This window comes from Aspergillus novofumigatus (genome assembly GCF_002847465.1).
Source record: "Aspergillus novofumigatus IBT 16806 chromosome Unknown P174scaffold_6, whole genome shotgun sequence".
Lineage (NCBI taxonomy): Eukaryota > Fungi > Ascomycota > Eurotiomycetes > Eurotiales > Aspergillaceae > Aspergillus > Aspergillus novofumigatus.
In genome coordinates, this window is record NW_020194279.1 from 703486 (window position 1) to 725096 (window position 21611).

General features: G+C 43.8%; 10 protein-coding genes across 10 annotated transcripts; 5 read left to right on the forward strand and 5 right to left on the reverse strand.

The window, feature by feature from the left end:
- Positions 1 to 3951: 3951 nt before the first annotated feature.
- On the forward strand, positions 3952 to 5905 carry P174DRAFT_443518 (putative C2H2 finger domain protein). Its single transcript, XM_024827853.1, has 2 exons — positions 3952 to 4236; positions 4307 to 5905. The coding sequence occupies exons 1-2, from the start codon at positions 4115 to 4117 to the stop codon at positions 5772 to 5774; spliced, it is 1590 nt and encodes a 529-aa protein (XP_024680149.1). The 5' UTR covers positions 3952 to 4114; the 3' UTR covers positions 5775 to 5905.
- A 231-nt stretch (positions 5906 to 6136) lies between these two features.
- Positions 6137 to 8221, reverse strand: P174DRAFT_462095 (putative R3H and G-patch domain protein; the record flags this gene model as incomplete). The annotated part of the gene is made up of 2 exons (XM_024830092.1): positions 6137 to 6560; positions 6663 to 8221. 2 exons carry the CDS (start codon positions 8219 to 8221, stop codon positions 6137 to 6139), a joined length of 1983 nt encoding a protein of 660 aa, XP_024680150.1.
- Positions 8222 to 9204: 983 nt separating this feature from the next.
- P174DRAFT_374133 (cysteine protease ATG4) lies at positions 9205 to 10661 on the forward strand (the record flags this gene model as incomplete). Its single annotated transcript, XM_024822560.1, has 5 exons — positions 9205 to 9352; positions 9442 to 9741; positions 9804 to 9972; positions 10023 to 10250; positions 10307 to 10661. The coding sequence occupies 5 exons, from the start codon at positions 9205 to 9207 to the stop codon at positions 10659 to 10661; spliced, it is 1200 nt and encodes a 399-aa protein (XP_024680151.1).
- A 418-nt stretch (positions 10662 to 11079) lies between these two features.
- P174DRAFT_422716 (histone H2B family protein) lies at positions 11080 to 11659 on the reverse strand (the record flags this gene model as incomplete). Its single annotated transcript, XM_024825072.1, has 4 exons — positions 11080 to 11170; positions 11222 to 11309; positions 11365 to 11436; positions 11488 to 11659. The coding sequence occupies 4 exons, from the start codon at positions 11657 to 11659 to the stop codon at positions 11080 to 11082; spliced, it is 423 nt and encodes a 140-aa protein (XP_024680152.1).
- Positions 11660 to 12237: 578 nt separating this feature from the next.
- P174DRAFT_240866 (histone H2A) lies at positions 12238 to 13394 on the forward strand. Its single transcript, XM_024821434.1, has 4 exons — positions 12238 to 12266; positions 12333 to 12390; positions 12447 to 12529; positions 12611 to 13394. Exons 2-4 carry the CDS (start codon positions 12338 to 12340, stop codon positions 13213 to 13215), a joined length of 741 nt encoding a protein of 246 aa, XP_024680153.1. The 5' UTR covers positions 12238 to 12266; positions 12333 to 12337; the 3' UTR covers positions 13216 to 13394.
- Positions 13089 to 14049, reverse strand: P174DRAFT_443524 (NADH dehydrogenase [ubiquinone] 1 beta subcomplex subunit 9). Its single transcript, XM_024827854.1, has 5 exons — positions 13888 to 14049; positions 13696 to 13828; positions 13538 to 13616; positions 13435 to 13476; positions 13089 to 13381 (listed from the first exon to the last, which is right to left on the reverse strand). Exons 1-5 carry the CDS (start codon positions 13905 to 13907, stop codon positions 13353 to 13355), a joined length of 303 nt encoding a protein of 100 aa, XP_024680154.1. The 5' UTR covers positions 13908 to 14049; the 3' UTR covers positions 13089 to 13352.
- Positions 14050 to 14351: 302 nt separating this feature from the next.
- P174DRAFT_505612 (putative dihydrolipoamide succinyltransferase) lies at positions 14352 to 16405 on the forward strand. Its single transcript, XM_024831271.1, has 11 exons — positions 14352 to 14588; positions 14649 to 14707; positions 14761 to 14832; positions 14880 to 14935; positions 15000 to 15335; positions 15420 to 15812; positions 15865 to 15924; positions 15973 to 16027; positions 16077 to 16144; positions 16196 to 16267; positions 16322 to 16405. The coding sequence occupies exons 1-11, from the start codon at positions 14419 to 14421 to the stop codon at positions 16364 to 16366; spliced, it is 1386 nt and encodes a 461-aa protein (XP_024680155.1). The 5' UTR covers positions 14352 to 14418; the 3' UTR covers positions 16367 to 16405.
- Positions 16406 to 16434: 29 nt separating this feature from the next.
- Positions 16435 to 17816, reverse strand: P174DRAFT_443526 (uncharacterized protein). The gene is made up of 2 exons (XM_024827855.1): positions 17380 to 17816; positions 16435 to 17296 (listed from the first exon to the last, which is right to left on the reverse strand). The coding sequence occupies exons 1-2, from the start codon at positions 17543 to 17545 to the stop codon at positions 16578 to 16580; spliced, it is 885 nt and encodes a 294-aa protein (XP_024680156.1). The 5' UTR covers positions 17546 to 17816; the 3' UTR covers positions 16435 to 16577.
- A 619-nt stretch (positions 17817 to 18435) lies between these two features.
- P174DRAFT_443528 (protein-L-isoaspartate O-methyltransferase) lies at positions 18436 to 19464 on the forward strand. Its single transcript, XM_024827856.1, has 2 exons — positions 18436 to 18572; positions 18680 to 19464. The coding sequence occupies exons 1-2, from the start codon at positions 18471 to 18473 to the stop codon at positions 19307 to 19309; spliced, it is 732 nt and encodes a 243-aa protein (XP_024680157.1). The 5' UTR covers positions 18436 to 18470; the 3' UTR covers positions 19310 to 19464.
- Positions 19235 to 21522, reverse strand: P174DRAFT_443529 (DnaJ and TPR domain protein). The gene is made up of 2 exons (XM_024827857.1): positions 20297 to 21522; positions 19235 to 20232 (listed from the first exon to the last, which is right to left on the reverse strand). The coding sequence occupies exons 1-2, from the start codon at positions 21272 to 21274 to the stop codon at positions 19642 to 19644; spliced, it is 1569 nt and encodes a 522-aa protein (XP_024680158.1). The 5' UTR covers positions 21275 to 21522; the 3' UTR covers positions 19235 to 19641.
- Between the last annotated feature and the right edge of the window lie 89 nt (positions 21523 to 21611).

The following is a 21611-nucleotide window of genomic DNA, read 5'->3' on the forward strand; positions in this document are numbered from 1 at the left end:
TATTTAAATCTAAAAGGTTAAGATATTATTAAGGTATATTACTATAAAGTTAAGATCTTAAATAATACTATTTATTATTATTTAGAATATTATAGGTATATTATAAAGTCTAAAAGATATTACTAAGAATTTAAACTTACTAAATAATATATTAAAAGCTATCTTTAAAATTAATAATTTATCTATTTATAACTACTAGTATCTAGAGAGGAGGTTAGGTTTTAAAAGGTATTTAGCTTAATCTACTTAATCTAGAAGTTCTTAAATTTATAGTAGTAGATAAGTATTCTTAATAGTTACCTTATTAAGTAAGTAATAATTAATATATTTTTATTATTTTTATTAGTCTTAGGGATAATTATAATAGGAAAACCTTAAGCACTAATTAAAGAATAAATAATTACTTCTTTAATAGTTCTTTAATTTATTTCTTTATCTTATAAAGCTTCTTAGGTGACTATAGGTAAGAGTTTATATTTACTAATAGAGAATCTCCTTTATTAATGTAATACTATATTAAATTCTCTAGAGATAACTCTAGGTATAACTCTTCCCTAAATATATCTTTATACTAGGTAAGTAGAGGACCCATTAAGTATAGGTTTATTAATATTTCCTTATCCCTCTTAAATAGATATATAATAATAACTAAGCTTCTTATTATCCTTTTTAAAGTATATAATAGAGTTATTTAGTAGAGATAGAATAGATAAATACTTCTAAATTAGAGTCTAAATTAATTTAGTAATAAAAATTAATTAGATAGATAATAATAGACTTTATTCTATATCCTTTAATATATATCTAACCTAAAACCTAATTAATAATTAGATTAATATATTTTAGCTAATCTTAACCTAAGATAATATTATACTCTATTATTTTAAGAATTTATAAGGTAATTATATAGCACTAATTACCTAATTTTAATAAAATTTAAACTTAGTATAATATATATATAAGTTTGTTATTTAGTAATTAGATCTATAGTAGTTTAGATATTTATTAAAATTAAAATTATAAAGGGGTAATAAATTAGCTAGATATTTTAAAATAAATATATAACTAGAACTATAGTCTAGTAGGGTCTAGAGATAAGCTTATTATCTAAGGTATTTTAAGTATAGCTAAGAAATAAAGAATATTAGATCTAAAAATACTTAAATAAGTATTAATATAATTATAATCTCCTAGTTCTAAATCTATTCTTTATAGTACTAAATATAACCTTTTATAGTAGTCTATTCTCCTTATTACTATTATTATTAAATTTATTCTAATCTTCTAGGGATTTAAGATTATTAGATATATTATAGTTCTTAATATTAGAAGTCTTTAGTAATTAACTAACTAGTACTTTCTTATCTAGTAGCCTTTTATATTTCCTAATTACTTTTTATAATTAAATTTTAACTAGTCTAGTAAAGTATAAGCTTAAATAATATAGCTCTTCTATCTATAATTAAAGTAGGCTTAATTAGTTTAATATTATATTTTTTATTTATTTATCCCTTTTTTTAGATAATTAGGAGATGTAGTAATAATATTTAAATTAATATCTATTAGATCTATTTAGTAATTATTAATCTTACTAAAAGATTAAAATTATACTTAGATATATAGAGTAACTCCCTACTTATACTTAATAAAATAATAAACTATACTATTAAAGGTAGCTAGTTTACTATAATCTTTTATCTAATAAGTATATAGAACTAGCTTTAAATTAATAATAAATTTCTAAATTAATATATTATTAGGAATTCTAGACTTAATATATTGAATAGCTTTAATTAGGAAAGTAGTATAAGATTATTGTAAGATCGGCCATAGAAGTCTGATATCAACTGGTAAGATCAGTGTGAAGGGAGCAAATAACTGTATATTGCCTAAGTAAGGAGGACTAATTGCTGAGTTGTGGAATACTTAGCAACTTGCAGAGATAATTACAGTGTGTGTCATATGATCTGGTGTGTATGGTGGTCTTATGGTCCGCCGTAGCCCTTAACAATTATACTATTTAAATTTTTTAAGTATATCTCTTATACTCTTCCTAATATTTATTTTCTCTTCTAATCTCTCTAAAGTTATCTTAAATCTACTATTTAAAAGTATCTAGAGTAGTAATACTACTATAGCTATTAAAATATATTTAATCTTCTATTTGTAAGTATTTTAATATTCTTTAGCTTGGCCTATAAGATAATACTTAACTACTATAATCTTTTTAATATTAATAGTAACTTTCTAAGTAAGTATTTATTTATTCTAAAAATAGTTATTAACTCTTTAAAGCTACTTTATTATAGTATCTTTACTATACTTACTATTATATATAGGGATAAATTTAAGATTAGAGATCTTTTAGTATAGCTTAAGTATTATAGAAAGAATAAAAAAGAGAGAATTAAGATTAGAAGTAGCTATTATAGCTTTCTTAATATTAATTAAAGAGGTATAATCTTAATAATATACTTTATCTAAAGAAGTTTAACTAGATAATTATATAATTAGATTAATTTAGTCTAAGTATTATTATTAGCTATACCCTAGGTAGCTAGATTAAATTATTATTAAAGTTAAATTTAGTCTACCTTAAAGCTATTACTATAATTAGTAGATTAGATTTAAGAGGTCTCTATACTAGAAGATACAAATTTAATATTATCTATATTATTAAGTAAAGAATAGTAATTAAATCAAAAAAAAATTAGAAGAGAAGTTATTAATAATAGTTTAAATCTATTAAAATAATTTTAATAATATAAATTTATACTATTCTTTATAGTTATCTATTAATCCTATTATTAGTTACTTTTTAGAAGACTTAGAATAGTCTATAATATTTATAACTATAACATTATATTAGGGAAGAGTTAAGAGATATTTTATAATAAAGTAATTCTTACTTAAGGTATCTAGATAGTCTAAGAAGGTTATAAATACTTATTAATCCTCTATTGTTAATAATACTATTAATAATAGGGAGATTATGCCTTCTAGGATTACTATAATCTATTATTAATAAAATATTTAAACCTTCTTAGAATTAAGTATTATATAATTACTTAATCTAGATATACTCCTGGATGGAATATTTATTTATTATAAGGGGTGTAGAGACTTTAAATTATATAAGGGTAGGGGGTAGGCTAGCAGCCATCCTATATATATCCTCTTACTATTAAAGGATTCTAGCCCCTTTTTATACTTCTACCTAGGCTATAAAGGAATGTAAAAGCCTACATAGTTATATATATATTAATAACACCTACTAAATATCCCTTACACATTCTCATAGATTGAATTGATATCACAGTACTATATAAGTAGTACTATATTAGTTTATATCTCTTATAATAGAGTACCTTAGAAGAATTATTAATTAGTTAATTAGTATAATACCATGCTTAATATACTTCCACTATAACTATTCTGCTGGCAGAAAACCACAAAACATGTACATATCCATTACTTCTACAGGATATCAACAACCAAAATAGGCTGTAAAGGCAAAGAATAACTAGGTAAAGGCAGTTATAAAGGCAGATAGATAGTATACAAAATATTAGTTATAATAGAAACAAAATCCTTCCTAATTAGGTCTAGCGAATAGTAGGCACTAAGGTAGGGGTGGACAGGTGGCTGAATACTTTTTGCACCCCACTGTAGCTTAGGGGTAAGCATCTTATACCCTTATAATTGGTTTAACTATAAAGGTATTAATACTTACTACAGTATCTACAGTTTAATAGGGAGCATTCTATAGGTGCTCTCACACTAGATAGGTGAGTAGTACTATTATAATAGGCTCAGTGGCATATAGTAATATTATATTCTATTAAATTAGAATTTAAACGCTCAAAAGATGATGATCCCTGAACTACTATTAATAAGTTGTATGTAATAGTAACTACCAAGATGAAGTATTATGAAACTATTCTAGGCTCACTAGAATACCATTCTACAGAGGAAACAGCCCCAGAGGAATTAAGATAAGTACAGAGTACTGCCTACTCCACACTAATATCTACTAGAAACTCAGAACTCAAGCTGCACTGTCATTACATACACTTCTTTCCGTGATTTACCTAAGTCAGGCTGTCAATCCCTTATGGGCCAATCTCAATCCACAAATTTCCAGGATAATGCATATTCCACTGAACCTTTGTCCAAAGAGAGGAAAGAAGATTATTATGAACTCCTGGGGATACAACATGACGCTTCCACAGACGAGTGAGATTATAAATCTATATCCCGCCATGTGCCAGTTACGCTGACATTATTCTCTTCGAATCTCATCCAGAATAAGGAAAGCATACAAAAGAAAAGCTCTTGAGCTGCACCCGGATAAAAACTATGGCAATGTCGAAGCTGCAACGAAACTGTTTGCAGAAATTCAAACTGCATATCAAGTTCTTTCAGATCCTCAAGAGCGCGCATGGTATGATACTCACAAAGATGCATTCTTGAGTCGCGATGAGCAGCCAAGTAGTAGCGAATACTGCTATGATAGCCGTATGACAACCTCTGGTGACATCTTAAAGCTGTTCTCCAAGTTCAGTCCTCGAATGGAATTCTCGGATTCTCCATCTGGATTCTTCGGCGGCCTTCGAGCGGTATTTGCCCGGCTTGCTCTCGAGGAAGAAATGGCATGTCGCGCAGACAAGTTGGAGTTTGTCGCCTATCCGACTTTCGGGTCACAAAGTGATGCTTTTGAAGACGTCGTACGGCCCTTCTATACCGTCTGGAGTAGCTTTTCAACCAAGAAATCTTTCGCCTGGAAAGATATTTACCGGTATTCCGAGGCTCCAGATCGTCGCGTGCGCAGATTGATGGAGAAAGAAAATAAGCGGTTAAGAGAGGAAGGTATCCGCGAATTCAACGAAGCTGTCAGATCGCTTGTGGCCTTTGTTAAAAAGAGGGATCCGCGCTATAAAAGAGGCATCCAAAGCGAAGCGCAGCGCCGGGAGCTCCTCCGTCAAACTGCCGCTGCACAAGCTGCTAAATCAAGAGCAGTAAATCAAGCAAAGCTGCGTGAGCATGTTCTACCTGATTGGGCGAAGTCAGAAGAGGCTGAGGAAGAGAATCCGGATAGTTCGGGATCTGAACTTGAGCAGTTCGAGTGCATCATTTGCCGGAAGGCTTTCAAGAGCCTGAATCAATTCAACGCACATGAACGTAGCAAGAAACACGTCAAGGCCGTCAAACAGCTTCGCTGGGAGATGAGAGCAGAAAACGAGTCCCTCAATCTTGACCAGTATATGGCGCCGTACAGCGACCATGCTCAGCTAGAGCAATGCAACGACGACTCCGCAGCTTCCTCCTCCAGTCATGAAGAGAGTGGCAAGGTCCAATGTGGACGCAATGCTGATGCTGATCAAAACATTGCACCCATCATGGATGACACGCAAGAGGAAAGTGGTCGCGAATTCACGGAAGCTGATACCATATTTCCTGTGACACATGCTAGCCACGAATCGAGCGCAACCATTCTCAATCCCACGGGCTCGGACGATGTCTCTGAGAGGGCAGATGATGCTGTTGATTTACTATCTCAACAATTTTCAGCCTCCGCCTTGGGTCAGAGTCAATCGACTGAAATCAAAAAGATAGGCAAAGCCAAACAGAAACGCGCTCGAAAGGCGGCTCAGCAGGCTCTGGGTCACTCTCCCGGATTGATTTGCACCACTTGCAACGCTGCATTTCTATCCAAAACTCAGCTTTTTGCACACTTGAGGAAGTATGACCATGCCCAGCCGCCAATAAGGTAGCAAAGACTAGCATTTGAACAAGCCCTTTTATGAACTAGGTGACTGTTATTGATCTTTAGCCACCCGTTCCCTCATCCGTGTCGTAGTGAAAGGAGTGATGTGGACGTAGATGTCTCAAACATCATGGTTTTGCGGGTAATCATAGTGATAAATACAATAATTGCCTTGTTATATCACAAGGCATTCTAGCAGGAACACTTCCCAGGTTCGTGCCATTCATCGCCCCATGAAAGGAGGTTTGGAAGTGCGACAGGCTTATTGAGTGTTGGAACCCCTATCATCATTGCAGGTCCACCTCTTAGCCTTAGAAAGACAACCGTAGAAGATGCAACCTAGGGATTGTAAGATCCCCTCGAAACTATCTACCCTAGGCCAGCCTTGGAATTCTTCACGACGTGCGCAACAGGTAACAGAATGCCTTTGTTGTTTATGGCACCGAGCGGAGTCCCCAAACTCCATCCCATCCTTTCAAGCATAGCTCTTCCCTTGTTTTCCGCTCCAATTTCCGGTGCTGATGCTCCAACGACGTCGCCTTCCATATAGCTGACAGACGATGTAGGGCGACCACGTGAAGCCTTCGCCAGTTTCTTGTTGTTCTGGGACCGTGCCTTGGGGCCACGGGGAGAGAATTGAGATTTCGATAATATTTTTTCCACCTGTGCGATCGTTTTCTGTGTATGCTTCGGGGTGCGGGAAGTCTTGTACAGCATGGGAAATCTGGACGAGCCTTTGCCGCGGGACTGTGATTTAAGTGACAGTGCACCTGCCATGTCATGCACAACCTTCCTGTAATGTTTAGACATGGGCGGAAGAGACAAGCTAAACAAAGTCCGGGTTTCAGCACTCTGGTTTTAAAACTTTCAATACCGGCTGCAGGAAAACTCGTACCTTTCTTTCGATGATAGCAAGAAACTACGCATTTCCGATCTCAGATCATCGACATCCAAGCCACTCGAATACTTCGCTCTGAGATCAGGCGCATTTGCATTCCGACTGAGCAGGCCCCCAGCACGAAGCTCTTCTCTCTTCTGTTTCCTTGTTCTCTTCTTCTCCCTGTCATTTCGCCACGCCCGTTCCAATTGCAGTTCCAACTCGCTATCGGATAATGACAGATCAAAATCACGCTGCTTCCCTTTTGTTTTGTTCCGCAGGCTGGGTCTGTTGAAGTCCATTATATCGAATCCATAAAATGGGTCCGATTCCAACGCATCAGCAAAAGCCGTAGCCGAAGCGAAATGATTTCCCTTTGCTTTGTTGCGGTTACGGTGCGGTCGAGACAGACAACTGCTCTCTGTCTCAATCTCCGAGTGCTTGCCGATTCCCTTCGTTTCGGTATCACTGCATTCGGAAGAGCTGGTGGAGCTATGTTTGTCCGTCGAACTTGTGCAAAGCACCGCGAATCCATTCGATTTAGCAGTAAACCCTGGTGGCTTCAGCATAGGATAAGTACTTGGATGCAGTTGACTGCGCATACCTCCGGAAACCAGATCAGGGTCACTCTCATCTTCACATTCAGCCAACATTTGGCCGCGTTCGCATGGAATTATTCCCTGTCCATTGTTTGGCGGGCCGGAATAGTTGGCATTGACCAGTTCAGCAGAGACAAGTGTATTCGCCGATCTGTCTATTTGACCGTTGTCGGATTCCGTGCTTGTACTGCGACATAAATCAGTCCACTGACAGTAGTCTCCGTAGTCATCGTCAATGTTCGCTATGTAGTCAGCCAATATGTCATTTTCTTCATCTTCGAGAAGTCTCGAATATTGCCCCCTAATTGACGGACGTCTGGACTTGAAGGGTATAAAATCAACAGTCTCATCAATGGCATGTGGTTGTATTCGCTCGGTTCTCTCCGGCAATGTAGATTTTGTGGCATGCAGTAGGTCTCCCGACGCGTTTTCAGTTGTGGGACATGACTGTGTCGGTATTTTGTGGCTGTGATGCGGTAGCCAAGGCTGCGTTGAGCCGTTAATCTGCGGGCTAGGTTCGTGTCCTCTGCGATAGTTGGGGATTTCATGCTCTTTTCGACGAGCGGGGCTCCTAGCGTTGTGCTGCCTGGCTGGACTTGATATCGGAGACCGGTTTCTGTCTGATGGTCCTCGAGCGTACTTTGTTTTATGGTGCCGTCCAGTAAACACTATCTCATCCTCGCTGGTGTTATCCCCTCCGGTGGCGATATGGTCTATATGCTCAGTATCCGTGGCAATCTCCCCATCCGGTGCAATAATAGTAGGGTGTGGATATCGCATGGACTCTCCGTTGGATTGTTCTGGGGGCAGTTTAGGTGGGGTCATTGCTATTCCCTTGTGTTGCATGTCCAGACTTTCCTTATTTCTCTCGTCATTTTCTTGTAGGCCTGCACTCACAAACTGCACCGCCTGATGGCGAAAATTAGTACCCACCCGCCATATATTGCGCCCCTCGGTGTTTCGTGCTTCTTGCTGCATGGAGAGCTGGGGATGCCTGTGCGCTGCAACAAGTCAGTTGATTATGGTCGGTTGGTTATATGGGAGATGATGTACCTGTGTGTGAAGTTTTTGTCACAACCTTCTGGTTGTTCGTGCGTACTTTCACCCTGCTGTGGCGAGCCATGTCTTCACCCTTTTTGCCTTCGGCAATAGTGCTTTCTGAGATCGATTCTCTGGGTATGCCCTCTTCGGTTCAATGTCGATTGCCTACTTTACGCTGAGGAGCACGCTGGCATTGTACTTTTCCTGTATGCATTCCACACGGTTCTTATATGTTGGAAAAAACTCGGTCTGCTGGGTTCTCTTAGAAGTTGGAACTTGGTGGAGTCAAGATTTACCTAATCTGTCTTCCGCTGACATTGAAGGCGGTGTATGTGGTGTATGCATGTGACGTGACGTGCTTATCATTATATCCTTATCCGTGGTAGCAGAGCCTCCCTATGACGGAAGTATGTCACTGGGTTCCTTTCGATGCTGTATAACTTTATGGGTAATTACCTATGTAGCCATCGTAGGCTTTTATCTTTACGCGGTTGTCATTGCATGTCCTCGTGGTCAAGTAGACGGTCGTGGGTTTTAGACTGTAACATACAATACCCGCTACGGCAGTTGAGAGAATATATATATATATGTGTGTGTGCTGCACATATACAATAGTCTCGTGACTGGTGCTGTATGACGGAACCCCTCTCTAAGAGAACAATCACTGGGACCACCGCTACCCATAGACCATCATAGCAACAACGGATGACCATACGCAGATGTATGTATAGTCCCTACACAGCCACACCACTTCAACAACAGTAGGCCACTGGGATGAGCCTTCATATACTGATGTGCACAGGCAGCAAACCAACGTTGACGTGAAACATATACCAACAATATAGAGCAAACTAGTTGGCTAGAGCGCCTCAGCACTCCGCAGAGACCGACATACAGACCTTCCCAAGACGCCATTCAAAATGAATGGGGTAGACATGGAACGTTGCAAGCGAATTATACAGTATATCTGGGATCCTGCACCCAGAAACGATCAACCTGGAGACCCTATCTGGTGTCTGGGAACCAAATATACAACGGATGGTATGGAGAGAGACAATAGACGCTCCGGTAAGCCACGCCAGATGGAAAAGTCGTTGTCCCTCTTTGGGCTCATGCATCCACAGCAACGCCCAAATTAATGGGACTGGCAAACGAAGAAGGACCAAACCAGCTGGGCCCAAAGGCTACAACGCCGGGCCAATTAGACGAACAGGGTTGGCCTGAATCGTTCCTTCACGACTTCGAATCAAGGATCTGGATTACCTACAGATCGAACTTCCCTCCAATACCGAAGCCTATCAACCAGGATGCGTTCTCCGCAATGACACTGAGCGTGCGACTGAGAAGTCAGCTCGTTGACCAGCACGGATTTACATCCGACACGGGATGGGGTTGCATGATAAGGTCAGGGCAGAGCCTCCTGGCTAACGCAATATCTATATTGTTATTTGGCCGAGGTAACAACCAACGGCAACACTTTCACCGGTGTTCAAGCCGCAGTAAGCTAACGTGCCTACAGGTTGGCGTCGAGGAATAGACACTGATCGGGAGGCTCAGCTATTGTTACAGTTTGCAGATCACCCGGATGCACCTTTCTCAATACATCGATTTGTCCAGCATGGTGCCGAGTCCTGTAACAAACATCCTGGGGAATGGTTTGGGCCCTCCGCAACTGCCAGATGCATACAGTATGTCGCAATCACATTGGGCCATTTGCGTAGCTCACATATGAAATTAGGGCCCTTGTGTCTCAACATGGAAGCCTCAATCTTGGTGTCTACATGACTGATGATACAGCAGATGTGCATGAAGATAAATTCCTGGATGCTGCCCACGACGAGAGAGGGTCATTCAGACCAACACTGATATTAATTGGGACGCGACTGGGAATCGATCGTATTACTCCCGTGTACTGGGACGCGGTAAAGACCACATTGCAACTCCCCCAATCTGTAGGAATAGCTGGGTACGTTATCACTTAAAGATCCAAGATTTCTGGACCAGTGGTGACCGAATCTGCAGTGGACGCCCATCAGCATCGCATTACTTCGTCGGTGTTCAAGGCTCGCACCTATTTTACCTTGACCCCCATCAGACCCGCCCAGCGTTGCCACGGCGCAATATCGATGAGCCATACACAGATGAAGAGATAGAAACCTATCATACTCGACGCCTCAGGAGAATCCACGTTCGAGACATGGATCCGAGCATGCTTATCGGCTTCATTATAAAGGACAGAGAAGACTGGGCACACTGGAAGAGCGGGGTATCTGTTCAGGGGAAACCTATTGTACATGTACTCAGCGAATCAGACACTGCTGTCTTCCAGGGCCGTGAAGGGGCGATCGATGAGGTAGAGGTCTTGGATGATGATTGAAAAACAGCGAATGCCGTGATATGTCAAGTATAGAACCTCGAACAAACAATCAATGTGGAACCGCTATTCAGTTTATGCCCAATCCCACCAATTCGAGGCGACTGTCAAGAATATGTTGCATAAGCAAATGAGATTCCGATTTATTGTAGGGGAAGGAAAATCGTGCAACCAGCCCCAAAATCCGAGTTATGTTACACCGCATTCTCGTCGCGAATGAACCATGAACACATTCAACCCAAAGGGCATCAGGAGAGGGCAAAAAGGAAAAAAAGAAAAGAAAATATCAAACCATCCCATGACACATTAAAAGATCCGCAAACACCCTGTAACCCACCGCCTCAAAACCGTGAAGATAAGGAGGCAGTAAAAATGACAATCCCGAGAAACAAACAAAAGGCAAAAGCAAGAAGCAACATGCCTATTTGGCAGAAGAAGAGTACTTCGTGACAGCCTTAGTGCCTTCCGAAACGGCGTGCTTCGCCAACTCACCAGGGAGAATGAGCCGAACACTTAGAAAAAGAATTAGTGTAATCTATATAATGGATAAGGGCTTTACTCACGAAGTCTGGATCTCCCTCGACGAGATGGTCGATTTCTTGTTATAAGCAGCAAGCTTTGACGCCTCCGTCGCGACGCGCTCAAAGATATCTGTAATGGATTAGAATACGCTTGGTTTCAAATGTTTTCGAGGTGTCGAAAATACCATTGACAAAGGAGTTCAGGATAGACATGGCACGAGTCGAAATACCAGTGTCGGGATGAACTTGTTTGAGAACTGCACCCTAGTAAGCTTCCGCACCACATATAATCAGTAGCATTTACTTACCCTTATAGATGTAGGAGGAATAGGTTTCCTTCCTGGTCTTGCCACGCTTCTTCTTGTCGCCAGTGGCAGCAGCGGCGGTCTTCTTGCCAGCTTCCTTCTTCTCAGCAGGAGCCTTTCCAGCGGGCGCCTTGCCACCAGTGCTAGGCTTCTTCTCGGCAGCTTTGGGAGGCATTTTTGTGAGTAGAAGATTATCAAAAGAGGCTATCGACTAAGTAGAGCTTGAGAGAATAGATTGTGGTTGAGCTGAGAAAAACTTGACGTTCGAACGGTTGTGCAGATGGATTGAGAAGGAAGATGAGAATGATGGAGACGCGGTGACGAGGGAGGCGCGCTACTTATACCAGCCTGCGAAACCCCGGTTGATCTGAAGTACGCGAAAGAGACAGAATTTCAATACGGTCACGGTTTGGTATGATCTGTATGATTAAAGCAAGGTAAACACATTCAAGTAATACAAACACTAGGGTGAAGCCATGCCAAGACGGATGTAATGATAATTACACCAAAATATTACAGCACTTAACTTGATTTGGAACCCCAACACTATGCTAGGCCACACAGATCGTAGCTCACATATGCGGCCAAGCTATTGGAGCACTGGACCATGATCTTTTTGGTGATTGGTCAGCCCCGCTAAGCGAGAGGGTGATCTGAAAGGCGTTTGGGCAGGCCAACGTCACCCTGAGCGCGTCATTATAAATCTCCTGGCTTTCCTCGCGCTGACCACCCAGGCTTCTTGGTTTACTTCAACGACTGTCCATCTACTACACGTCCACCCCGTCAGTTTAAAAACTATCAACTCCACCGAAGCCACTGCAACAGTTTGACCTTGAACTCTTAATCAGACAAAATGACTGGAGGCAAATCCGGAGGCAAAGCCAGCGGCAGCAAGAACGCGCAGTCGTAAGACAACCCTGTTTCCCATGAACCCTCGAAGCATGCTGACATCTCGAATTTAGGCGCTCTTCGAAGGCTGGACTTGCGTTCCCTGTCGGCCGTGTTCACCGTTTGCTGCGCAAGGGTAACTACGCTCAACGTGTTGGTGCTGGTAAGACTTTTTTTTATACCCGATTTAGCTCATTGTTTCTGTTCTTGCGGTTCTGACCATAATGCCTTTGTATAGGTGCTCCGGTTTACTTGGCCGCTGTTCTGGAGTATCTCGCCGCTGAAATCCTGGAGTTGGCTGGCAACGCTGCCCGTGACAACAAGAAGACTCGTATCATTCCTCGCCATCTCCAGCTTGCCATTCGCAATGATGAGGAATTGAACAAGCTGCTTGGCCACGTTACAATTGCGCAGGGTGGTGTCTTGCCCAACATTCACCAAAGTAAGTTTCGCACTTGGGTTTCGTCTTGGCTATATTTTCTAACCAATTCCCAGACCTTCTACCCAAGAAGACTCCCAAGAGTGGAAAGGGTCCTAGCCAGGAGCTTTAATTGTTCTATTTTTCTTTCTTTCCTGTTCGGGTTTCTCAATCGGCGTGCTTTGGTTTCTCATGATGTGATAACGGGGTTCTGGACTGGGCACTATTATGGCTCTGTTTTTCATGCTTTGATTTATGGTTGTACATTATGCTTACGGGCATTGAATGATACCGACAGCTTTCTTAATGAAATTTGTCTTTCGGAGACGACGGGAATCTCAGTAGATCTGACGCTAAGTAGACATGAGGGCCTGTACCTTCGGTCGTTCTTACAGTACGCCACTCAAGCATTTCTGCACTTTTAACATAATTGTTCAAAGCAACGTCCAGGGTACAAGTTTCGAGGTACGTTACTAGAACGCCATGTCTATCTTCGAGTAGGGAACTCATTGTAAACTCGTCTAATTGACGCAAATACATGGATCTGGTACGCCGTCCAAGCTTAGTGGGCATCTGCATGTTGAGAAGCATCTAAGACGTATGTTAATCGAGGCAAAATTGACAGATCAGACGGTGTAACATACAAGGTAACTGCCGAGCAGGAAGGTTTCTCTCGTATTTACTGCCTGGATGACATTATCAGTCAATTGGGCATGATGCAGCCTTTTTCTAACTTATCGGACTTACCACCGGGGGCAGTAGGTGCGCGGTACGGATCCGGGTGTTTCCAAGTTTCCAGTAATTTCTCAGTTTCGCGGAGTAGCACCTGCCCAATTCGTTCGTATAAGCTAATGACTCGGCGTTGTGCAACGGCCAGACGGTTGCTGGGGCCAGAGGGGGTTTACTCTTTGTTGACGAGGATCACGGACGTCCTTATTTGCCTCAAACAGGGACCGAATATACACAGCTTGTCCTCTCCATACGTGTCTGTGAACTGCCCAGTCAAGGGCAAGCTTGAGACTCCGGCGGTAGAGTGACCTGAAAGGCGAAGTTGAGATTAGCAAAGCAGCCTATTCTTCCTTCTGAGACCAACTTACGCAACGGCGTTAGCAGACATGATTACTCTCTGTCAATATCGTAGGGGAAGGAGACCCTGAGACCTGACACAACGACTGCAGAGAGAGAACGCTAGCTGAAGAGTAAATTTGTAAATTTCTAGTGATTGTTCGCAATCCTGTCCACGTACTACAGGCAGTTTCTCTTGAGATGTGTACCTAGTGAATTTGATAGGTGCGCCGAATCTGCCGTGTTGGTCTTTACGGAAAGCCGAACAAGCGTAACAATAATACTCCGTCATCTACCGGTCGCATGGAACGTCTTGCTGAGGGAAATTCCGGTTCTTTCGGCCCGGGGTTGAGCTTTCGTCCCTGGTCACTACGCTAACTTAAAGTTCCGTCACTCTATTATCCTGGACCTTCGTACTGCAACGTCGAGTGAAGACGCATTGAACCGGTCTTCAGTAGGTTATTCTGGGCCATACGTTTCCTCCTCTACTCGTATCAGACAATCGTACCAGATTCTCCTGCTCCTTAACTTCTGATTACCTACCCAATCAAATCGGGTGAAATATGGCGTCTAGGTTACCATTTCACCGTCTCTCAGAGCTACACCTGAGGTCTATTCCTCGAACTGCTCAATGCTCCCGCTTGCCTTGCATTGGTGCTCGCAGGAGTATCTCCTCTTTGGCGCTTAGAAGGCATAAGTCTGGCGCGGTTTTGCTGCATGCTCCGTCCTCGGGGTAAGGACATCGGAGTTCACGCTGATTTAGCTGCTCTGGCTGACCGTCGACATTCCATAGAGCCAATGTACCCCGGAGCAGTCTCGCCCGCCTCGGCGGCTATCAGATCAGAACTTACGGTATCGCAATTTGCTTTAGTTTCTAATGATGTTCTTCGCTGATCTCGCTGCAGCTGATACCATAGTGAAGGTCCCTCAGATGGCAGAATCGATCACCGAGGGTACATTGAAGCAATTCTCGAAGCGTAGGTCTCTTGACTCGTTTCCTAATCTTTAACTCACCGTTCGGCAGAGGTGGGCGATTACGTTGAGCGGGACGAAGAGATCGCTACAATTGAGACCGACAAGGTAGGGTTGCAGCGAATGTCACATACCGTCCACATTGCATGAAAGTTTTGCCAACAAGTTGCAGATCGACGTGTCGGTCAATGCGCCTGAGTCTGGGACTATTAAGGAGCTCCTCGTGAACGAAGAAGACACTGTGACGGTTGGCCAGGACTTGATCAAACTCGAATTAGGTGGCGCTCCTGGCCCAAAAGAGGAGACAGCTACTGAGAAGCCAAAGGAGCCCGCAGATGTCGAGAAGCGGCCTCCTGCTGAATCCAACAAGCCACAGCCGTCAGAGGCCCCCAAAGCTCCATCGCCTCCGCCTGAACAGCCTCCTACTTCCAAGCCTCAGCCCCCTGCTCCTAAGTCAGAGACTCCTTCTGGCGTTAAACCGAGTTTCGAAGGTCGTGAGGAACGCAGGGTGCGTTTACAGTTCCCTTCAATGTCTGTGTTGTATCTCTGACACTCGCTAACTCGCGGCTCTTCTGTTACTTGGGGATAATAGGTGAAAATGAATAGAATGAGGCTGAGAATAGCCGAGCGCCTGAAGCAGTCCCAGAACACCGCTGCCTCGCTCACTACCTTCAACGAAGTTGACATGTCATCCCTCATGGAATTTCGGAAACTCTACAAAGATGATGTGCTGAAGAAAACCGGTGTCAAGCTTGGCTTCATGAGCGCTTTTTCTCGTGCCTGTGTCCTAGCTATGAAAGACGTCCCCGCCGTTAACGCATCGATCGAAGGCCCCAATGGTGGTGACACCATTGTTTACCGCGACTACGTTGACATCAGCGTGGCCGTTGCTACTGAGAAGGGCCTTGTGACACCTGTCGTCCGTAACGCTGAAACCATGGACCTCGTCGGAATTGAAAAGGCCATAGCAGACCTTGGCAAGAAGGTCAGTGGCATCTGCGACAGGCTTGCATCTTGTGCGACTGATATGTTTTTAGGCGCGGGACAACAAGTTGACAATCGAGGATATGGCTGGTGGCACTTTCACCATTAGCAACGTAAGCAGCATGATTCATGAAGTGATAAAATCGTTGACATTGTTTTAGGGTGGTGTTTTCGGCTCTTTGATGGGCACTCCGATCATCAACTTGCCCCAGACTGGTCTGTGCTCTCCCTCGTTCATTTCGGACCGAATTCTGACTTTTTAAAGCTGTTCTTGGACTCCATGCAATCAAGGACCGGCCAGCAGTCGTGAACGGTAAAGTGGAAATTCGTCCAGTATGCATTGCCTTAATGCCCCAACTTGATGTTAGGCGCTAACGTTTCCAGATGATGTACCTTGCCCTGACCTATGATCATCGACTTTTGGATGGACGGGAGGCAGTCACTTTCCTTGTCAAGGTTCGTTGATTTTCTTGGTTGCTTGACACATTCCGCTGATTACGATTCCTTCAGGTCAAGGAATACATTGAAGACCCTCGTCGGATGTTGCTCGGCTAGTGGCCTTTTTAAGTCCGCCTAAGGGTGCCTACTGCTCCTCCTTTTTTGTAAACTACTATCTTATTGGGCATTGGCATTCACAATACACTTCGTTCGCATTGCTCCTGAGACCTTTGTTCGGCTATTGGCATAAGTTATGAACTGTAGTTCATGCGCTCAAAGTGAGAACCGCGCTATGTTGGTTGTAATAATTTTTATGCCAGACGTATTATCATCGCAGTCCAACCTTGGTTTTCAGCCCCTGTGTTTCCGCTCGGCTCAGTCCGTAGAGCTTCCCTCTCTCAAGCTGTAACAGAACCGGGGGGTTCAGGCGTCTCATGAGATCAAACAGGAACTCGATAATTATGGTTCCAAGTTGATGCGTAGGCAGGCGTTTCAGTGCGGTTTCAAAGTCCCTAGACGAGAGAACCCCGAGCGGTGGCTGTAGGTAAGTTTCATACTTATCAGCCACTCGTTGCCATTCAGGCCTTTTTTTAACCGTCTCTGGTGCTTGGGCTATCAATTCATACAATTTGTCGGGCGTTGTACTCCCATGAGAACCACGTTTCTCGGACGCAGCTTTTAGCATGAGCTGGGCTGCAATATCGGCCCAGTTAGTGTCGGACAAATGGTCATTTGCGACGATGCACAGGGAGATGAATGCATAAGCGATGGCAGGACCGATGTCCAGTGTGGGTTGGGTACGGTCGTTGCTCGTATCAATGTGTGGTCTCTGGGCCTGGGGTTTCGAGTGTGGTGGGTATATTTGACGATCAGTCGAGAGCGCAAATCCTTCCTTCTGCTCTCCGAATCCATGCGGTGGTGGTTGATTGTTTGCTGCTGTGCTATGATATTGATACTGGTTGCATGTAGTGATGAATTCGAGAAGCTGAAGCTTGATGCGCATGTCCTGGGACATTGCCTCGGCATGTATCAGCGTCGGGGCCAGGGCTGTGTGAGCGATAAATGACGAGATGGGGTCCATGGTCAGCACAGCCTTTGGTGCTTACAACGGTGCTTCTATTCCAACATACTATTGATAGTTTGGATCAACCAAGTGGTATTCTGATCCTTGCAGTGCCATCGCTTCTCTCTTTCTTGTGTGCAAAGGAACGTGTTTATGACAGTGCACAGCAGATAGTCAAGTATAATTGTATCAACCTCGACCTGAGTGTCTGGATCTACCTTGTGGTCTTTCATCTGGTCCTATCTGACTTGGTGAGCTGATTCCACTTTGAGCGCTTGATTGTTTGGGAGTGTGACGTTTACTCTGGTGGATGTGGGAACAGAGTTATGTATAACACCATCCATGTGATCATGACTCGAGACTTAACTAAATAAGCCCATGTGGAGTGTTCGCGTTGCAGATAGAAGTGGTATGGTTATTCTGTGATGGTGATTAGAGATCTGTGTCGCGTCTGCGTTGTTAGATGGACTTTGCTTGTAAATCAAGTGGTATAAATGATTGATCTATGATTGCTGCTTGCCCAGTACAGTATTACTGTCCGTGTTGTTATATATATAGACACGCCGTGGGTCACACACCCAGACATTGGTTACTGCCATGTACACTGTACACAGCATATGAATTGATACAATGTAGGCTAACAAGTGAAGCTACGTCCTACTACAGGGAGTCCATAGAAGCATGTATCACTTAATTTGTAGGGAAAGCCAATAGTCTGCAGGTATACAGAAAGATAAAGTCCAAAAACAACAACATCAGCCTGTCAATTTATGTATATCAAGATCCATCATGCATACCTGCTTTGATGTACCGATAGGCCAGAAAAGCCAGTAAGTAAACCCATAGAGGCAATGGGCAAATTAAAAAGCAGCTATAAGAGTGCAACTGTATCTACTTGTCATCATTATATGGTATGACGCATTAGTGAGATTGAAGGGTGCTCCGATGGCCGGGTACTCCGTAATATTGACATAATATGGGGAATCTCCCGCGGCAGGCGACCTCTCCGGATGGCGCCCATTCTACCCATCACTTTAATATCATACGTGGTTGTCCGAGTGGGATATTCTCTCAAATCTAACAGGTGATTTCTGAATGCTGAAAAGGCACATAAAGACAACCACACTGCTGAGAAAATTTACAAGGAAGCAGTCATCAATGGCTTGGTACTGTTCCGGCACCACAAATGCCGAGTTGATCGAGAACCTCTCCAAGGAAGGACTGATTAAAAATGACCGGGTGAAAAAAGCTATGATGGGCGTGAGCATCACTTTGCTTCTACCGCTGCCACCACCCAGCATCCTCCACTTCAGTAGCCCAAGAATAAAACCGTTCACTGCCTGATATTCTGACACTGAAATTCCAAGGTTGATCGCGCCCATTACGCGCCCTCGAGGCCATACTCCGACTCGCCGCAACCTATCGGACATGGAGCGACGATTTCGGCGCCACATATGCATGGCCATGCTTGCGAATACTTAGTTGAGTTCCTCAAGCCCGGATCCCGGGTATTGGATATCGGCTCAGGATCCGGTTATTTGACGCATGTTCTCGCCAATCTTGTTACAGATAGGTCTACCAATGATGCCAGTGGTCAGGTTATCGGAGTGGACCATATCCCAGAACTTGTTGACCTGGCCCGGGCGAACATGAGCAAGTCAGAGCAAGGTCGCACTCTCCTAAATTCCGGAAAAGTCAAATTCATCACCGCCGATGGTCGGCTTGGCTGGAGGGAAGGGGCCCCTTATGATGCAATCCATGTGGGCGCAGCGGCAGACAAGCTACACCCGGTTCTCATTGAGCAGTTACGTGCCCCAGGACGCTTGTTCATACCCGTTGATGTGGAGAATGACGATGGCACCCTAAGAAGCCTTGGACTCGGTGGTGGACAGTACATATGGGTTGTTGACAAGAAAGAGGATGGCTCTGTTCACAAGGAGAAGATTTTCCAGGTTAGCTATGTGCCACTGACGGATGCGCCGAAGCGATCAGCCTAACAACCCCCCTCACTCCTGCTGTGTTAATTCACCTAGCTAGTGATAATCTAAAACTCCCGTTATGAAAGTGAGAAAAAGAAAGATAATAAACGGGAGGGATAGGAGGTGGAGCGGACAGAATGCAGATTCACAAGGAGAATTGAATGCCGTATCACACTTCATATCTGACTGAGTACGTACACTTTGCAGTTCCGAATGGAAAGGGAGGCGGGATTGATATCCTAATAGGCGGGGCAGTGGTAGCGTGCTTTTCGGGCAACGCGAAAGTTCAGAGATGTGTGAATAAGGTAGACTGCACCATGAGCTGTAGGGTCAGTAGTATACGAAATATGCTAACGGAAAGGAAAGCCTCGGGGAAAGTTGAATCCTTGACCCGAGAACTTGAAATGTGGCGCGCCTTGCTGGAAGAAGAATTGCTGGCCGCCGGCGGCACCAAAGGGGTTTCCCTGGAAGGGATTTCCCCTCTGCGACTCGGGGTCGTTGGGGTCGTCGCCATTGTCATACCGTGCTCTAAGTTCGGGATCCGACAAAACTTCATATGCCTCGTTTATAGCGGCCATCTTCTTCTCAGCTTCCTCCTTTGAGACGCCCTGCGAGACGGCTTTGTCAGGGTGATGCTGCTTTGTCAACTGCCGATAAGCTCTTTTGATTGTGCGCTCATCTGAGTCACGACTGACGCCCAGAACTTTGTAGTAGTCCTTATGCTTGGAGCGTTTCAATAACACATGTGCTTTCTGCATAAGCGTCTGGACGTCCTGAGATCCCGGGTGATGTTCTCTGGCTTCGTTGAGGGTGCGAATAGCGTCCTCGAAACGCTCCTCGTCGAGCGCCATCTGGCCTTTGAATAGAAGGGCAGCCAATGAATGTGGTTTCAGCCGGAGAATTTCGGTGCAGTAAGGAGCAGCCCGTTTGAGCATACCAACCTGTAAACAAATATCCCCAGTCAGCTGCAGCAAATGGAAAGCATGATCTTCTGGAACCACTGACCTCACGGTAGGCTTCGCACGTCCGTTCAACTAAGGATGAGTGCAAATTGCTCGGGGCTGCAGGATGGATGTGGCCAGCCTCTCTCGCAATCTCGAAGTCGCCCTTGACCTCATCAAGCAAACCCTTCTCATCCCCTACACCTACAAGCAGGTTGATAGCGTTGTTGAATTTTCGTGAATCCATCGCTTTTTGTAGTTTCTCCAGCCTCTTCATTAGCTGCCTCTCTTTTCTGTAAAGCTGAGCACATGCTTTCGAATCCGGATCCGAATGCAAACATTTGCGAATTTGCGAGATACCCCGTTCACTGTCGCCTAGGGCATAGAATGACATTGACGATATTTGCAAATGAGGCTCGATCAAGCCCGGAGAGAATTGCAGGACATGAACAAGATCGCTGATACCTTCTTCCACTTCACCCTTCTCGAAGCGACAATGTGCCCGAGTTTGCCGTAAACCAAGTGATGTGCTCGCCTTGAGGATCGCTGTATTTGCTCGACCTACACAATCGTCCCACGCACCCTGTTTCTCCGCGTCGAATGCCTGGAAGGCGGCATCGCGTGCCTCTTGGGTTTCTCTATACTCCTCCGAAAGCTTCTTGCCAGCTCTTTCAAAGTCATGCAGCGCACCGTCCCAGTCAGCAGTTTTGGCCCTGAGGCGAGCTCGTTGGAGGAGTGCGCTTTCAAAGTCCGGTTTGAGCTGGAGGACACGGTCAAAATCGTCTAATGCCTGCGCAGATCGTCCAAGAGACAGATAAGCAGCACCTCGCTGGAAGATTGTGAGATAATTGCTTGGATCTCGCGAGACGGCCGCATCGAAGTAGAGCAGAGCATCGCGTGCAGAACCACTAGCAAGATGGGCTTTTGCCGAAGCGACCAGAGACGACAGAGGAGTATCAGGGGCTATCTCCACAGACTGGAGGCCACAAGCAACTGAAAAACAGGCCAGGAAAACTGTGAAGGACTCCAAAGTAATGAGCATGTTGGCAGTTCAACCCATAAGATATCGTTGAGACCTATGGTATCACACAAGTCTCAGAACAAACAGCGCATAATAGAATTCGCTCCTCAGCAGCACTTAACCTGCTTCAAAGTGCGAGCTGTGAATAAGTCAGGTAGATGGCTTGAACTATGGAAAACCTGAAGAATACCAACACAGCAACAGGACCTTGAAAGAGGTCACTAGGCGAGTTACATAGTGAGGCATTCTTTATATACAATTCGACCAAGTTTCGGAGATATTCTATCATCTAGAATATGCTTAACCTCCAGTCTGGCCTTTACAGACCCATTACAGAATACTGTATTGAAACTGTAAT

What these genes read in the sequence shown, in the direction of transcription:
- P174DRAFT_443518 (XM_024827853.1), top strand. Translation starts at nt 4,115, where the DNA reads ATGGGCCAATCTCAATCCACAAATTTCCAGGATAATGCATATTCCACT. An exon ending in CATGACGCTTCCACAGACGA is followed by an intron (nt 4,237 to 4,306) that starts GTGAGATTATAA and finishes AATCTCATCCAG; the next exon opens with AATAAGGAAAGCATACAAAA.
- P174DRAFT_240866 (XM_024821434.1), top strand. Translation starts at nt 12,338, where the DNA reads ATGACTGGAGGCAAATCCGGAGGCAAAGCCAGCGGCAGCAAGAACGCG. An exon ending in GGCAGCAAGAACGCGCAGTC is followed by an intron (nt 12,391 to 12,446) that starts GTAAGACAACCC and finishes TCTCGAATTTAG; the next exon opens with GCGCTCTTCGAAGGCTGGAC. An exon ending in TAACTACGCTCAACGTGTTG is followed by an intron (nt 12,530 to 12,610) that starts GTGCTGGTAAGA and finishes GCCTTTGTATAG; the next exon opens with GTGCTCCGGTTTACTTGGCC.
- P174DRAFT_443529 (XM_024827857.1), bottom strand. Translation starts at nt 21,274, where the DNA reads ATGCTCATTACTTTGGAGTCCTTCACAGTTTTCCTGGCCTGTTTTTCA. An exon ending in CGTGCGAAGCCTACCGTGAG is followed by an intron (nt 20,233 to 20,296) that starts GTCAGTGGTTCC and finishes ATTTGTTTACAG; the next exon opens with GTTGGTATGCTCAAACGGGC.
- P174DRAFT_443526 (XM_024827855.1), bottom strand. Translation starts at nt 17,545, where the DNA reads ATGAAAGACCACAAGGTAGATCCAGACACTCAGGTCGAGGTTGATACA. An exon ending in GTTGATCCAAACTATCAATA is followed by an intron (nt 17,297 to 17,379) that starts GTATGTTGGAAT and finishes TCGCTCACACAG; the next exon opens with CCCTGGCCCCGACGCTGATA.
- P174DRAFT_505612 (XM_024831271.1), top strand. Translation starts at nt 14,419, where the DNA reads ATGGCGTCTAGGTTACCATTTCACCGTCTCTCAGAGCTACACCTGAGG. An exon ending in ATTGAAGCAATTCTCGAAGC is followed by an intron (nt 14,833 to 14,879) that starts GTAGGTCTCTTG and finishes ACCGTTCGGCAG; the next exon opens with AGGTGGGCGATTACGTTGAG. An exon ending in CATCAACTTGCCCCAGACTG is followed by an intron (nt 16,028 to 16,076) that starts GTCTGTGCTCTC and finishes GACTTTTTAAAG; the next exon opens with CTGTTCTTGGACTCCATGCA.
- P174DRAFT_443524 (XM_024827854.1), bottom strand. Translation starts at nt 13,907, where the DNA reads ATGTCTGCTAACGCCGTTGC. An exon ending in GTGATCCTCGTCAACAAAGA is followed by an intron (nt 13,617 to 13,695) that starts GTAAACCCCCTC and finishes CGAATTGGGCAG; the next exon opens with GTGCTACTCCGCGAAACTGA. An exon ending in TCCTGCTCGGCAGTTACCTT is followed by an intron (nt 13,382 to 13,434) that starts GTATGTTACACC and finishes CATACGTCTTAG; the next exon opens with ATGCTTCTCAACATGCAGAT.
- P174DRAFT_443528 (XM_024827856.1), top strand. Translation starts at nt 18,471, where the DNA reads ATGGCTTGGTACTGTTCCGGCACCACAAATGCCGAGTTGATCGAGAAC. An exon ending in TGAAAAAAGCTATGATGGGC is followed by an intron (nt 18,573 to 18,679) that starts GTGAGCATCACT and finishes TGAAATTCCAAG; the next exon opens with GTTGATCGCGCCCATTACGC.